Here is a 16,472-nt window from a genome sequence, read left to right on the forward strand (position 1 = left end):
AACACAATGTGCCAAATTAAACCTCTTCTATTTTAATTCACAGATTTGCGATATATTTGTCGAGCGCTGCAAAACAAACTACCATAGTGGGTCATACTATAAGTATCAATATGGTTAAATATAATCTTAATCATACTGATGGTAATTTCTGATTAGGGTAAAATTAAAGATGCTACAGATACCTCATTAACAAAAGTGAGTCATAATTACAATAAAAATTCAACAAGCGATTTATAGGTGACCGCAGAGGGGCCACCCACTCAGGGTGCCTTCTGTCACCCTGATGACAGAAGATGGAAGTTATTTTTCCTTCACTAAATTCTTCCTACTCTTAACCTCTGAAAAGAAAAAGCGATCAAAGATTATATATGAAATAATGCAAGAGGAAGCTAAAATAGTGGCTGGATGGAAGCATAGGTCTCTAAATGCTTGTATTAAAGAAAATGCTCTAAAATCAATGGCCCAACATTACAAATCAATAAAGATAAAAGCAAAATAAACTTGAAATAAATAGATACAATAGATAAGTGCAGACATTCACCACAAAGAAAATGGGTAGGAATATAGAATCCAAATGATGACTGAAATTACTAAATCTCTAAATCAATCACAAAAATAAGAGAAAAGATGCACTTTATTCATGTCAGACTTGAAGAATGATTTATCACCAAAGATCCTCCAGACATTAAAAATGTGATAATAGATTAGTCTTAAAACTTCTATAACACCAAATGTAACCACTAAGCGAAATGAAAAAAAATATTGTTAAAAAATGCCCTTTACTCAAAATTGACACAAAAGAAACTACAGTGTAAATTTATTAAAGAACTCAATTTTTTATTGATTTCCCCATAGCAAATTTATAGAAAAAATAACATCTGCATTATGTATATACTTACACAACCTAAAAAAGGAGTGAAGCAGATTACTCCCATCTTGTTTGTGAGCCTAACACGACCTAATATCATAACCTTACAAAGATTGTTTCTTAAAAAAAAGTTAAGATTAATGTTCATTAAAATAAATGTCATCAACAGTGCTCTTTAACATATTTTAGTACATCAAATCAAATATTCAGTTAGTCCTCTAAATCCATGGTTTCGCAGCTGTGGATTCAATCATTAACAGATAGAAATGATTTTAAAAAAAATTTCTAAAAAAAAAAAAAAAAAAAAAAAAAAAGAAAAGAAAATTTCTTTTGTCTGGAAACAATGCAGGACATTTTTTCTCGTCACTATTCCCTCAACAATCCAGAATAACAATTTCTTATGTAGTATTTTCAAATTGCTAGGAATTATAATTAATACAGAAATGGTTTAAAGTTTTCAGGAAGATGTACATACGATAAATGTAAATGCTGCACCTTTTTCACAAGGGACATGAACTCTTATGGTTTTGATATTTGGTCGAACTCTTTGAACAAATTTTTATGGTCACTGAGGAAAAATTAAATGAATAAAATGCATTTTGACCAAGGACAGTTTATTCTGAGATTTAAGGTAGGTTTAATGTTTAAAAATTAAGTGATGAAAAAAAAATCAAGCAATGAAAATTCAATTTCACCATATTAACATGAAAAGAGAAAAATTATATGATCATTTCAACAGACTGAAAAAAATGGAAAATGATTAGCACCCATTCATGTTTAAATCACTCAGCAATTGGGTCAGGAATATAGTGGCAAATCACCTAACTGGCAAGTGTAAGGTCCTGAGCTCAATTCTTGGTACAATAAATCAATAAGTAAAGAGCTCAGCAATTCAGGATAAAAATTAGAAAAAAATTTTTTTTAAGAAATTAAAGCTGGTTTTGATTTCTACTTTGATATGTAAGAAGCTTTGAAATCACCATTTCATTTTAACAAATAAAATATCTAAACAAACTAAAAATCACCAACTCTTTCGAGCCCTTTAAGAGAAGTAAAATCATAGACCAAACTGTTGCCCCAGAACTAGAAAGACAAAATCACAGTGTATCAGACCCCAGGCCTTTATAGAAATCAGTATAAATGTAAAACAATGATGCTGCAGTGGACAAATCGTCGCTGATGAGTGTGACAAATTTGAGCATTTAAAGCTGCAGGTTAGGGACAACCAGTCACAAAAGGGATCTATGTATTTGTGAGCTTAGTATCCAGAGTTCTACCGGGATTTCATAGTCAAGATTGGAAAAGCAAATGCCCTTGTGCCTCTTTACTGTGGGACTAGGGAAACAGATATTTTGAAATACATCCAAAATATTTTCTTTTCTTTTCTTAGCAAGGCTAACTTAAAAAATATCATTTAGAACAGACTAACCTGCTCAGGCTTTTTATAATTATCTAGCCAACATAGAAAAAGAGAAGTACTCAATTCAAGCCCTTTCTATCCATTCTATTATGATAAAAGGAGTGAAAAACATCTGAAAAGTACTACAGGCTCAGCAAAACCCTTTTATCTAATTATGGGCCTAAAGAATGTGTCTAGTCTATGCATCACTTAACTACTGTATTACTGAAGACCTATTTATTTCAGTTATTTTTACTCATGTACCATGTGGGGTATTCTGTAAAATAAAATAAGCCATTCTGTAAGTAAAACAGAACCAAACTTAGATATGTCCAAGCAGTGTTGAAGTTAAAATTTAAAACAATAATGATGAACATATTACAGACTTCTAATTGAAAGGATAGAAAACATGCAAGAATACATTGGCAAGGAAAGCACATGAAAATTCTAAAAGTCAGAAAAAATGCTAGAAATAAAACAAAGCTCTATAAACAAAGGGAAAAATAACGTGATGAGTGCATTAGGTATGATGTCATTGAGAATCAGAGAAAAAGAAAGCTGTTACAATCATAAAACCATACAGGAATTTAAATGTTCATCACTCTACATTACTAAATCATAAACCAATCGGGAACTCATTTGAAAAGGCTATATACTTTGTCATAGTTTGGAAAAGGCAAAACTATGTAAAGAGCAAAAAGTTCAGTGGTTGTTGGGGACTGGGAAGGAAGCAGAAATAAACAGGTAGAGCACAGGGGAATTTTAAGACAGTGAACTTATCCTGTATTAAACTATAATGATGAATAATCATCCTTCTATGGCTGTCCAGACCTGTAAGTTGAGCAGTACCAAGAAGGAACTGCGACGTGAACAATGGAATTGCATGGCAATGCCATGCCAATGTAAGTTCATCTCTTGCAACATTAGGAGAAGGATATTGATAATAGGGATGACTGTTTGTGTGGAACCAGAGAGTACATATGCTCTCTAACTTGCAATGGGATCGCATCCTGATAAGCCATCATAAGTTGAATGCATCATAAATTATAATTGCATTCAGTACACTTAGGCCACCAAATATCCCAGTTGTTGGTTGCTTGCCCTGTGATTTCGCTGTTGTTGGTAGCTTGGCTACTGCCACAGTGCAATTTCACAAGAGGACATAGAGTTCATGTATCACTAGTCCAGGAAAATCACCAAAATTCAAACTACTTTTTGTACAGAATACATACTGCATTTACACAGTTACAAAAGCAAAACCTTAGAAAGACTGAAGTTTCATGAATCAAAGAATGTCTGTACAGCAACCTTGTACTCTCTACTCGATGCTCTTATAAATTTAAAACTGCTTTTAAAATGGTATTCTTAAATTTATTTATTTATTGTATTTAAGACAGGGTTTACGCGTGTACAGGGTCTCACTGTGTAGATTGGACTCATAGTGATCCTCCTGTTTACAGCCTCCCAAGTGCTGGGATTACAGGCATGCACCACTGTACCTAGTCTCATTCACCATCTCAGCATGTCCTGGGGGCGGGGCCAGCATGGCAGGCCTGGGGATCGAACTTCTCACCCCTGCAACTGCCTAAGCAGATGCTTTAATCCACTGAGCTATTTAGGTGGCTCATATATATTTTTTAAAATATAAAAAACTAGAACCAATATCATATTTTGATGAAAAACTGAAGTTTTTCTCCCTGAGAGGAAAAATAAAGCAAGGATGCCAACTTTCAACATATTTACTGAACATTGTACTATATATTGTTGAGATTTGAGAAGGCAAAGATTAAGATGAGCATCACAATACAAAGATAAGACTGTCACTATTTGAAAGTGATGTAATTATATACAGATAGATAGCTGTAGGGCATATATAATATGGTACAATAACTAAGGTAAAAACTTGGTGTTATTTTTTAATTTTTTATTAATTTAATGAGAAAGAAACAGCAATGAGAAAGTTTCAAAACAGGTTAGTAGGACAGTTACAATAATTAATACATTGCATATTGTCTTCAGAGTGGTTATTCACAGTACAAGATGCAGACATGATCTCTTCTCTAAACAATATTAGTACCAATGTTTTTTTTAATTGAACTAAGAGAAAGTAGCTATATATCTATCCTAACTATTTTGCATATACATATATATTTTTCCACTACAAAATGATCTTTCATTTGTATCTTCCTTTTCCATTTTATTTTGTCAGACATAGGTGTTTCATTTCTGTTAAGAGAAGCTATATTTGGAGAAGTCTTTAAAAGACCTTTTCATACTTGACACCAGTTCAAATATTGTAGGTCCTTGAATTCAGCAAAATATCTCAATATAGTCCAATAGTCCATAATAGTAGTGGGTTATCAGCAGAGCTAGCAATTATCAGAAAGTTGTTTACTTGAGCCTTTTACAGCTCAGCATATTAATATGGCGTTACTTTTTATACCTCAGGATTATACTTTTCTGCTGGATCATTAAAACCAAAGTAAAGCAAGACCTATATAATTAAATAGTAACTTCAATATTCAGACAGATAGTGATGTTAAGCTCAACTGCCTCTGTTATGGGGTAGTAATATCACTAAGCTTCTCTTCTGGATGGTTAACAGCTAAAGTTTGCAAAGGTGGCTTGTGAGTTAGCTCAGTTGTTTAAGCTTCTGCTGGGGCAAACCTAGTCAGGCCCAGGGGACCACAGTTCAATCCCCAGCTCCCCATGCCTTACCAGACCCACCATTAAGGCAGCCTCAGCCAGAAAAAAAAATCCTAAAGTTTGCAGACCAAAAATTAGAGAACAAGAAGGGCTACAAGGATAGCCAATATTTTGGCCCTAGTCCTTCAGAGTCAGTGAGTACTCAGGACATACTTGAACCTGTGCTGTGACATTCTGTAACTCAGTGGTGTCCCAAATTTTCTGTTCAAAGAGATTATGGGGCCACAAAGGATAGTGACCGACAATATATAGTGTGCCTAAGGAGAGTCACTTAGAAAAAAAAAATCTCTCAGGCTTTCATAGAAAGCAGATTGGTCAAGCAATGGCCATGATTCATCCAGATGACTGACACTGACAAAAGATCTACAAAGTGCTCTACACAGTTTCGGGGTAAATCCTGAGGAGATTTGACTGACTTTGTCACATACAAAAATTTGGTATTGTTTTAAAATATACTACTTACATAAAAATTGCTTCTTTCTGAAAAACATTAGAAAATGCCATTCCATAATTCCATTTATATAGTCATACCACAAATACAAAACACTCTTTAAAAATCTAAACAAACACCACCAAAACCTTCACATTGCAAATCACAGCACTATGCTGAGAGAAATTAAACCAATTTTAAGTAAATACTATATTCCCGGAATAGTCAATATTGATAAGATGGCAATTATCCTTATATTAATTTTGTATTTAACCCAATCTCTGATAAATCTTTTAGTATAGTAAATATAATTTGATGTAATCAGTGATATAGCTTGCCATATCATAAGCCTATATAAATCTGTAGTCATGAAGTATGTGTTAGTACTGGCAACAATATTACTTATTAGACTAAAATTATTGTAAATTTAACAATAGACAAGAAGGGGTAGCTTTCTGTAAGAAATTGCAGTATTTTAAATTGGGTCAAAATATTCATTAGGGCATATTTTAAAGTGCTCTATAGGGCTGTCATTTATATAAAATAATTTTTAAAAATGAGCATATTAATATAATTATTAGATTTATTTTTTCAATACAGGGAAGAGCTCTCAGTCCTTTTTAAAGTTATAAAGTCATTTTATAAAAAATGAACTCAGGGTCTGGGGAGATAGCTCAGCCGTATAAGTGCCTGCCTGGCAAGTGCAAGGTCCCAAGTTTCATTCCTGGTACTGCATGCCAAGCCAGCCTGGAACCCCAAGTGGCTGTGCCGGCCCCAGAACCAGGTACCATGATTCACACCTGTAATCCCAGTGCTGGGGAGGCTGAGACAGGAGGATCACTATGAGTCCAAACTGTGTAGTGAGACACCGTATTTAAAAAATAAAAAATAAAGATGAACTCAGAAACTAACTGTTGAGGCATGTGATCAAAAAGTAATGTAGAAATGAATTTTGGAGTTTAAACTTAGTACATGAGCGTGACTCTTAAATATTTTATAATTATGTGTGACAGCTGTGTTATCACAAAAAAAATCCATAGTTCGACACTTTCATCATTATTTGCACTTCAGAGTTGCCATTTGAAAGGATATTCAAAGTATCATGCAATTTTCACATGCAAAATAAGGAAATGCATTGTATCCTCTTTTAATTGGATTACGAATGTTATGAAATAAGCAAAAAATGTCGGTCACTTAAAACCTTCCATGATGGTCTTTATTTTAAAGAATAAATTAATCAGTATTCATATGTATGTTTAGTATATAACACAATCAAATTTTTCTCAAGGTTATATTTTATTGCTTATTTTCTCTTATAAATTTCACTAAAAGTAAAATGCATTTCATTCTTTCCCTCCATCTGTGTGTGTGTGCATGTGTGTGCACATGTGTGTATATGAATGAGACAGACAGAGAGAGAGAGAGAGAGAGAGAGAGAGAGAGAGAGAGAGAGAGAGAGTCAGAGGGAGACAGAGGCAGAGAGACAGAGAAAGTTGAAGTTTTAAAGTTTTATTTATCATTTCTGAAGATCAGCAGATACTCAGTACAGAGCCTTTGGATCTAGTATGTCTATGACAAGTTCTGAAAACCTAAGCAGAGCTTTAATTTTTCCCACTTCAATGCCTGGGAAAAATACAGCAATGAACTTCAACTGTGCTCAGATGGGTTTTGGAATTACTAACCAGCCTTCAAGTCTTACGACATATGAAATTTTGCTAATAACCCCAAACCCCTGAACAAGGTACACACTTATTCTAGAGTTCTCTGACATAATTTCTGTATAAACTGGAATGAACAATAAACATGAAATTAGATTCTGAAAATGCATGTCTGTTACACAACATTTTATCTAGGAGGAAGAAGAAAGTATATAAAGTCACTAATACAATGATTTATTGTTTCTTTAGCTACTTGAGTTATCAAATTCAAAGAGATCAAGAGGAACTGACAAACATCAGGACTCATCCATTGCCTCCAGATTCAGCCTATCAGCTGTTCCTGGGCCATGCCCAAAAGGCTCCCTAGGTCTGCTTCTCTGGAGACTGCTTGGAGCAGGGAGTCCTCTCTGGTTTCTTGGCCACCTTCTGGTTGCTGATGCCCAGGGCCTCCAACTGCATGGCCACTTGCACAGTGTGCTCATCTAAGTTTGTCTCAGGCTGTTCTTTGGGGGGTGCCTCTTTCTGAAGCTCCAGCTTGGCAGTAGATTTCCTGTCAGAACAAGGTTTAGGAGTGCAGGAAGCCTCAGCTCTCCAGGAGCTTTCAACCTCATCAGTGACTGCAGAGGACAGGCCCTGTGTCTTGGGCTGCAGCCAGCAGTGGCTAAGAATCTGGTCAATGTGCAACCGCTGGTTCACATCTGGTTGGAGCATGCGGTAGATGAGGTCCTTGCACTCCCTGGTCAGGGGCTTATAACGTGGAAAGTTAACACGGTGCTCCTTCTGGAGACGCAGCATTCTCTTAATGTTGGAGTCGTCATAGGGCATGGTGCCACAGACCATGATATAGAGGATCACACCTAGACTCCAGATGTCATACACCTTGGGTTGGTAGGGGATGCCCTGTAGCACCTCAGGGGCGGCATAGGCAGCTGACCCACAGAAGGTCCTACTTAATGTCAGTTGACCGCTCTGATCCCGTGAGCAGCACTTGGAGAAGCCGAAGTCTGACACCTTGATGTTAAAGTCATTGTCAAGGAGGAGGTTCTCACACTTGAGGTCCCGGTGGACAATGTCCAGATCATGGCAGTACTTGATGGCTAAGGAGAGCTGGTGGAACTTCTTTCGAGCATCATCCTCTTGCAGGGCTCCCTGGACTTTGATGAAATCGAGGAGATCACCCTGGGATCCAAGCTCCATGATGATATAGATCTTGCCCTGCACTGTCTCAAAAATTTCATAGGTCTTGATGATGCAGCTATGGTTTAGAATAGTTAGAACTCGAAGTTCTCGGGGAAGGAATTTCTCTAGAAAGTCAGCGGGTGCTCTTTTGCGGTCAATAATCTTGATAGCCACATTGATCTTTAGGCGCTCAGAGTAAGCAGATTTGACTTTGGCATATGAGCCTTCTCTCAAACTTATTCCCAGAATGTAGCCACGTCTCCTAAGGACAACATCTTTGTCCATGGATTCAGCAGTATCCTTTGCCTCTGAAAGTTGAACTCAGTATCACTCTGAGACCTGGTCATCAGTGAACTCTAGTAAATGGTAGGCAGAGTCCTCTGAGTTGACTGAACCTCTGGTTCCTATCTCCTAAGAGGCTAAGACTATAGGATGGAACATTTGACACAGTCTCCAAGGTGACTTCTGTGGGTGAAGTCACAAAAGAGTACAGCCTTAGGGGAACGAGGCTCTGACATGGCAACTCTGGGACTTGGAACTCTGGAAGGGAGTTCCAGCAATGGGCTGGGAGTTTGAGGATGAGTACAACAGCATTGTGCTCGGCTGAGACCTGAGGGAGAAGGGAGTCAACAGATAAGTGACATCTTCATTCGGAACCAAGACCCAGGACATCTTGTGGAGTGGTGAACTTTTTGGTGGGAAACCAGGTCAGCTCACACAATCCAGGACAGGTAGTCCTATCTGTCACACTCCTAGCAGAAAAATGAAGACAAACTCATTTTAGGACAAGCTAAGGGGGTTTAATAGAACAGCATTACCAAATTGGAAGCAAGATATGAGGACCTTCAAAGACAGTGCAAGTGTCCTACGGGAGTAGCAAAAACATAGCCTGCATGGAAAAAAACAGGTAGTGGGAACAGTGCTATAAAGAAGGCCACCCTGAAAGAGGCAGTAGTAACATTTGAAAGAGAAAAGGATCCAGGCCGTAGAGACCTCAGAGACCTATGGCAGAGACAACGCCTTGCCTCTTTTCCTTCCCTTCAGCTCCCAATGCTGTCTACACAGGCAGCTTGCAGGGCCCAGGGGGAGACCCAGAAGAGTGCTGGTGAGTTAGGAAAGACAAAGACTGCCTGTTTAGATTTCACCATAGTGTGTGTCTCACTCTATGGTTTGGCTCAGCTCTTACCTTCAGCACTTCTCTTCCTCACCTGAATTTTTGGCAGCCTGCTTCTCTTGCAGTGGGATCCTGCTTTTACCTGAGAGGCTTTGGCTGCATTCCTAAAGAAGAGCTGGGTAGTGTGTGACTGCTGGTTGACATCAGGCAATGGACTGAGGCTGGCAGGCGGCCAAACAGACCCAGACTCCATGCTGAGTCCTGGCAGCTGCTCCTGGGGGTGATTCATGAACCCAGAGTTATTCTTTTTAATACCTGTGGCTCTTATCATTGGATCTACATTTCTCACATCCTATTTAGCTATTAGACATATATATATATATATATATATATATATATATAATTTTTGAGAAGTCAAGAGAACAACATTAGTTTTGTTTCTTTTATTCATCTTTATTTTCCTTTGGAAATGTCCAGAACAATACTGCTATCCTAGTAGGTCTTTTGATCTGACTTTTCAAGGAAACTCAGAGACCTCCTCCCTGTACTTTTGGTCTCCATTGATTCCTGAAGCCAGATTTTACAAAAACCTTCTGTGTCACTTTACTGCTATTTGCTTTCAATAATTCTGCCATCAAAAGCTTCATCAATTAGCTATTATAAATATAATTTTCACATTAACTAACTTTATTCCTGCAACTTAAAAAAAAACAGATAACAGCATTTGTTTTGTTGGAGATTATTTTAATACACTTGCTGCAGCTAGTAGATAAGGTATTGAGTCAGAAATTACCTTTCTATAACATGTTTACATTTTTCTTCTAGACTTCCCTACAAATGGCCTAGAAACAATCGGTCAAATTAAAAATCACTGATAAAATTAAGGAACCTCTTTTACATTCAGCCAATTTGGCCTTTGCTTTAACTTATTTAGCAGCCCTACAAAAACTAAACCTGTTTGCAAATTCAGTTAAAGGGATAGGAATAAGCTGAGTGAAGTCCCTCACCCTTTCTCAAAGAGGGAAATAATAAACTTATTGTTCGCCAACCTTCTTAACAAAGCAGCATCTATTACAGCTTACTAGCCTTGAGGGCAGGAAGCAACCTATTTGCCAAAAGTATAAACAGACTCACAGTCATTCATGGTCAATGGGGTTTTCTTAAGCCTATGTAGAAACCATTTTTGCAACTCCATTTTAGCTTCAGAATGAATTGAAGCTGAATTGCTTATTTAATGAGCATTCCGAGCAATAGTAGTAATCAATGAAACAAAATTAGGGAAGCATTAAATAAACAGCAAGATCGACAATATTAAAGTGCTACTCTGTACCTATGAATCATTTAGAAAAATCAGTTTGCAAATTGGTTATGGTACATACTAACCATGCACGGCTTCCTTCTCATTTTGTCTGACAAAAGTTGAGATTTTAGTAATAATAATAATAATAATACAGAGAAAAAATAATTCGGTGGAAGTGCTGCAAGCCTGTTAGTGCAACTTGATTTCATCTGATGCGCTCTCCAATCCTGCTAATTACTTTTCTCTGCTTCTTGAATGAACCAATCTAACAGTTCTAGCCATAGATTTTCTTATCATTCTTTATGACAAAAATTTAGAATAATCCTAAAAATGTTTTCATAAAAATATGATAGAATCTTAACTCAACCTCCCTAGATACCCATTTAGTGATTATTGAGTGTCTAACCAAACAATTTAATTGTCTTAATTTTTTTTATTTTTTTTAGGGAAGGGTCTACAGGGTATTCAGGGTCTCACTGCTAGATCAGACTCATAGTGATCTGCCTGTTTACAGCCTCCCAAGAGCTGGGATTACAGGTGTGTACCACCATGTGCAGTCTCAATTACTGTCTCAGCCTGCCCCAGGGGTGGGGCTGGCACTGCCAGGGGATCAAACCTGGCTCCCGTACCTGCTTTTAGGTACTTTAATCTGCTGAGCTATTTGGCCAGCCCATTTAATTGTCTTAATTACTTTTCTCCTTGCTGAGACAAAATACTTGACACCCAAAGTTAAAGGGAGAAATGTTTATTTAGCTAGTGCTTTGTATGGTTTCAGTCTATAATTGGCTGGCAGCAAGGCAGGGTGGCTTGGCAGAAAGGCATCTTAAAGGAGAAACAGTTCATGGTTGGTAGGGGTAGCAAGACAAACAAGAGACAACCATAGCATCTTTCTTCCCTTTCCACCTTATCCAGGATACTCACACAGTAGCACTTACATCCTTAAACACTACTGCCCCTTAGCCTAGTGTTGTACCCTGAATCAATTCTAGCACCGCACAGTACAGATCCAGCCCCTTCTGAAAAAGCCCCACACATGAGGCTTCAGGGGGACATCTAGACATAAGCAACAACAAATCATATGATAAAATTTTTCATCAACTGTTATGGACTTAAATTCTTTCAATCACTAATTGGACAATGTGTTGAGATTCACAATTTATATGTCTCCATTCAGCAACTTCAAAAGGAGCCAAAACTTCAAAACAATATGTAGGGTCTCAACAACCTCTTCAAGTTTTACACTGAATGACCTATATGAACAGAGGGAGAAGTCATGATTTTCATAAGATTCTTTGAAAAGAGATCCAGATAAATATAGTAAGGAATCATGGATGTAACTGATAGTCTTCCTCTTTATTATCTTTTAACTTTAAAGATTTAGAGATCATTCCAATAATAGAGTTCTGTACATATCCAACTATTGTATATTGCAGTAACTACTTTTGGGAATAGACAATAGAAACCAAGAACAATTGTATTTTACTCCCTGGTGATTTATAATTTAATCATAGCACAATCAGTACTAAAGAAATGTGACTCATTGATTTTTCAGGATGACAACTTATATTTTATTTTATTTTGCTTTTTGTCTTGTGGACATGCAGTATCTAGTCAGGCTTCTAGTCTTTTTTTAAAAAATTCTTTTAAAATTTTTATTTTATGTACAAAGAGTTTGCATGTCCGGCGGGGGTGCGGGGGTAGACGAGGGCGGCAGCGCCACGCCCCGACCCCCAGAAGGCTTCTAGTCTTAATGTATAAATTGGAAACAAAAATCAGTCACTAAAACTTGTCAATTTTCTTCTTATACATCTTTCTCAGTGACCCAATGTTTCATTGAACCCATTCTTTCTACTGTCACCTACACCACAATAATAGTTTCTATGGCAATATTTTTGTTAATCTTGCTTCATATTTCATCTTAAAGTCAAAATGATCTCTTAAAAATGTTTAATGTCAGGTATTACTTTGAAACTTCAATGTCTTCTCACTGATCTTAAATGCTGCCCATAATGCTTTGCAAAATAAATTTCTTTCTTGATTTTACAACCATATATCTTATTACTGTATCTATTTATTCCATGACCTACCCATTCCCATAGCACTGAGTTTCTTTTGATTTTTTAAGAAAGCTATATCTCCTTATACTTTCTAGGTTTTATCATGTATTAGTCTTCGCTCTGGAATTACTGTTCTTTTTCCAAAACAGGAGCATCAACATATTTTGGAAACTCATTAGAAATATGAAACCTGTTTTATATCCTTGGCCTGCTGAGTCGGTGATTATTTCTTTTTCTATCAAGCATTTTATGTGATTCTTATGAGTTCTTAAGTTGGAGGAAATGTGTTACAAAAAAATTTTGTCTTATTTGCCCTGTTCATCTTAGATCTTTGAGGAATTTTTGTCAGGTTTTGAGTTTTGCAAAGAATCCTCTAATCCCCACAAAGCTAATATTATTCATTTGCCATATATTCCTATAGAATTCTAGAGCCACAGAAAATTCTGATTGATTTTGAGTATCTAAATGGAGGGCAGAAATATGAACATTAAAATGTACATGCATATATTTCTTGTGTGATGTTAATAGTTCAAATTGGTAATCACCTATTTAAATGGTTTTTCAATATTAACTTTGAGAAAAATAGCATAAAAGGAGTCTCACTGTAGGTCAGAAATGCTTGGACTAAAACAGAGAAAGTTGTTGGTATGTCTGATTTATAATGAGGAAATGGTGTATGTGTATATCTGAGAAGTATGAATTAAGAGGAATGGCGGGGTTTCCGGTTTTCACAAGAAATCAGGGTTGACAGAGTCAGTAAAACATCCATGGTCAGATAGTAAGGGTTAGAGAACACTATTGAAAGTCACATACTAATTCACAGGACTAGAAAGGTAACAGACAGAACAGAAGATAAAATGTTTACCACCAAAATTAAATTCTAAAATGTCTTAGGCTCCTCCTGCTGGTCCCAGTCCTCTTCTAAGTCTTCTTTTGTCCTCCTGATTCCACCTTTTCCTGCATTAAAAGAATTTCCCTACTTTTTCTTAGAGTGGAAAAAAAATGTTTAGAGATATATTTTTCAAAACAGCTTTAAGGATTTCACAAAGAGATTCTTAGGAGAAAAAGAGGAAAGAGAAGGGGTAATGGGAAGAAGAAAAGAGAAGAGAGTAGAGAGAATACAAGGGAAGAGTTAAGAGAAGAGAAGAGAGAAGGGAGAAGGAAGGAGAAGAAAGGAGAGGGAAAGAAAGTGGTGGAATTGGAGAGGGGGTGATGAGAAAAGAAAGGAAAATGACCAGGTTCAAAGCATTGACTCAATCTTTTTGAACCAAATTCCAAGTTCTTATATGAGTTACAAACTCAGGAAGAACGAGTGAAGATGATATATAGCCAGGGGAAAGATAAGCAGACTAGCATATGATTTTCAAGTTTTGAATGTAAAAAAAATGTTAATTTCTTTTCAAAGGCAAGTGATGAATTAAAAGAGACTATTATTATTTAAGTGGCAGGTAGTATTATTGTCTCTAATATTGGCATGCTTTTTAAAGATGTCACTCCCAAACAGACAATTATCACTATAGGTGATACCCTTCTAACAGGCTGAAATATGATATTTAATCCATAGCAAATAAATCCCAAAGTTTATAAGAGTTTTATCTACTTAGACATTGCCTGTTTTATTCTTCTGTTTTACCAAACTGTTTCTGTGTCATAACACAGGGTGTTAGTTAGCGGCAGTGTAAATTTCGATAGGAAAATTCTTCACTTAATTTTCCCTTTTCAAAACTATCGACATATTTATGCTTATTTTCTTGCATTAATTTAGAATTAATTTTATTATTAAAAATCCATTCCAGTTTTCATGGATAATATTTAGATTAAAATAGTGAAAAATTTCAGTTTAATTTGTAAATAATTGATTTGTTAATTTAGCAGCCATTTTATTCAAGAAAATAGACTACTTTTTTCAGCTCTGTACCTGCACATAAATTTGCATCTTTCCATTGCATTACTGTCTGTAGTTTCTTAGGTATTTAATTTTATTTTTTATTTATTGAACTTTTTAATGGCAGTAATTGATCTGTAAGAACTATAATTATAGCATAAATTTCATTATTAACAGACCTTCTTGTTGAATGGTTTTAATATTTTCATAGCAATTAATAGCTCTTATAGTAATTTAATAGCTCTAAGGATTACTCTATTATTATGAAGTTCTGTTTTGCATGATAGTGTACTAATTTATCTTACTTAAGGGGAAAAGGGCAGCGCAGACAAGAAAATAATTCACAGCATCTATCATACATCTTTGGTGTATGTCACTGAAAACTAAGTACTCCATTCAGTCCATCCAGAATTCTGATAAGACTGCTCGATCACTTTACATCCGTGCTTAACATTGTTATCAGAAGTTCATTCAGCAGGTAATTTTACTGAGAAGAAGGTGTTAGTTTGTGTCACTGATTTACACTTTAAGGCGAGCAAACTTTGTTCTTTCTTAAAATACATGTCAAGTATATTAAATAGGATGGTGAGCACATATCTCACCAGTGTATACTTCATACAGTTTCAAAGACTGGACAAGCCCAAGAGCCAGCGACCAGGGTAAGATCTGAACATATCCAGCAACTCTGAAGTTCCCTAGTGCTCCTGGAGCCTAACCGTCATCCCCCTTCTCACAGCTTGAATGTGATTTGCCTGGTTTGTATTAAAAGAATGAAGCGCTCTCTTTTACTTTGCTGACATAGAAAGCAAACTCAACACAAAATAACTAACTCCTCACCTCAAAAAGATTATTTCACTAAATATTTGGAGATTAGGCCTGCTCCTTCAACCAGCAAAGTTACAGCTCTTAGAACAAATGCTTAGTTTGAGACAGAGCTTTGGGTTTGTCTGCACGTTGGAACTCGGTGTTCTTACTAGCGATTTAGGAGAGCAGTTAGCTGCTTACCTGCTCGGGTGCTAAGGGAGGCTTCTTATGCATGCAGTTAGACTCACTGGCAAATGGAGCCAAGCAAAGTTTATAAAGTTTGAATATTTATTCTAAGTAAATTCGAGTTAAGAATGATTATAAAGTGTGTGTAATCACTGAGTTTTGACTAAATTGGAGGCATTCATCAATCGAGGCTAGTTAGTGTTAATTGCTTAATCCATTTTTATACCCTAATGTGATATTTTGATGTGTTATGAAAATTGTTCTCTATAATTTACCACACTTGTTGAAGGAGCTTGAGATGGTGGATTTTAGGGGAATCTAAAGATAAGCCCCTTTGACATCCTCCACAGAAGCAGCACTCTTTCTGTGAACTCATAATGACAGTGGAGTGTCTTCTAGCTGGTATGTACTTGGGACATTTACAGCTAAAGTGACAGCTGGCTGTGTTCCAGGATCCAGGATGATCAGGTGGTTCAATGCAGTTCTTCCTGACCTGGCCTGGGTCCAAGCTGTGCATTTGTGGGATTTGGGCAAGCTGATTAACCCTCTGTTATCTCAGGTATCCTAACTGTGAAATGATAGAACAGTGGTATATTGATCACAGGGCTTTTGTTAATATACACATGTTTAGATGTATAAGATTCCTAGAACGGTGTCAACCAAATCGAGAGTACTGCAAAGGGTTACTGTTAGTGTTTGTTCAAAGCAATTGCACATACCACAGGAAAGCACACAATTGCAGGGACTCTGGCCTTATTTCTTTAAAGAATGGCACTTATTATAGACTCAAGTGTTATGGTTCCTGTCTAGTTGTCCCTCCAAAGCCGCTTGCAGTTATGGGGGTGCTTCTGGAGTTTGTGATTGTTGTGAGTGTGGATGCTGTACC

At 36.5% G+C, this 16,472-nt stretch overlaps 1 protein-coding gene across 1 annotated transcript; it reads right to left on the bottom strand.

Moving 5' to 3' along the window:
• Nucleotides 1-7,361: 7,361 nt before the first annotated feature.
• Nucleotides 7,362-8,647, bottom strand: LOC101583293 (testis-specific serine/threonine-protein kinase 1-like). The gene has a single exon (XM_004623213.2). It carries the CDS (start codon nt 8,523-8,525, stop codon nt 7,425-7,427), a length of 1,101 nt encoding a protein of 366 aa, XP_004623270.1. The 5' UTR covers nt 8,526-8,647; the 3' UTR covers nt 7,362-7,424.
• Nucleotides 8,648-16,472: the final 7,825 nt, after the last annotated feature.

This window comes from Octodon degus, unplaced genomic scaffold, assembly GCF_000260255.1.
Source record: "Octodon degus isolate 3935 unplaced genomic scaffold, OctDeg1.0 scaffold00001, whole genome shotgun sequence".
NCBI classification, from domain to species: Eukaryota; Metazoa; Chordata; class Mammalia; order Rodentia; family Octodontidae; genus Octodon; species Octodon degus.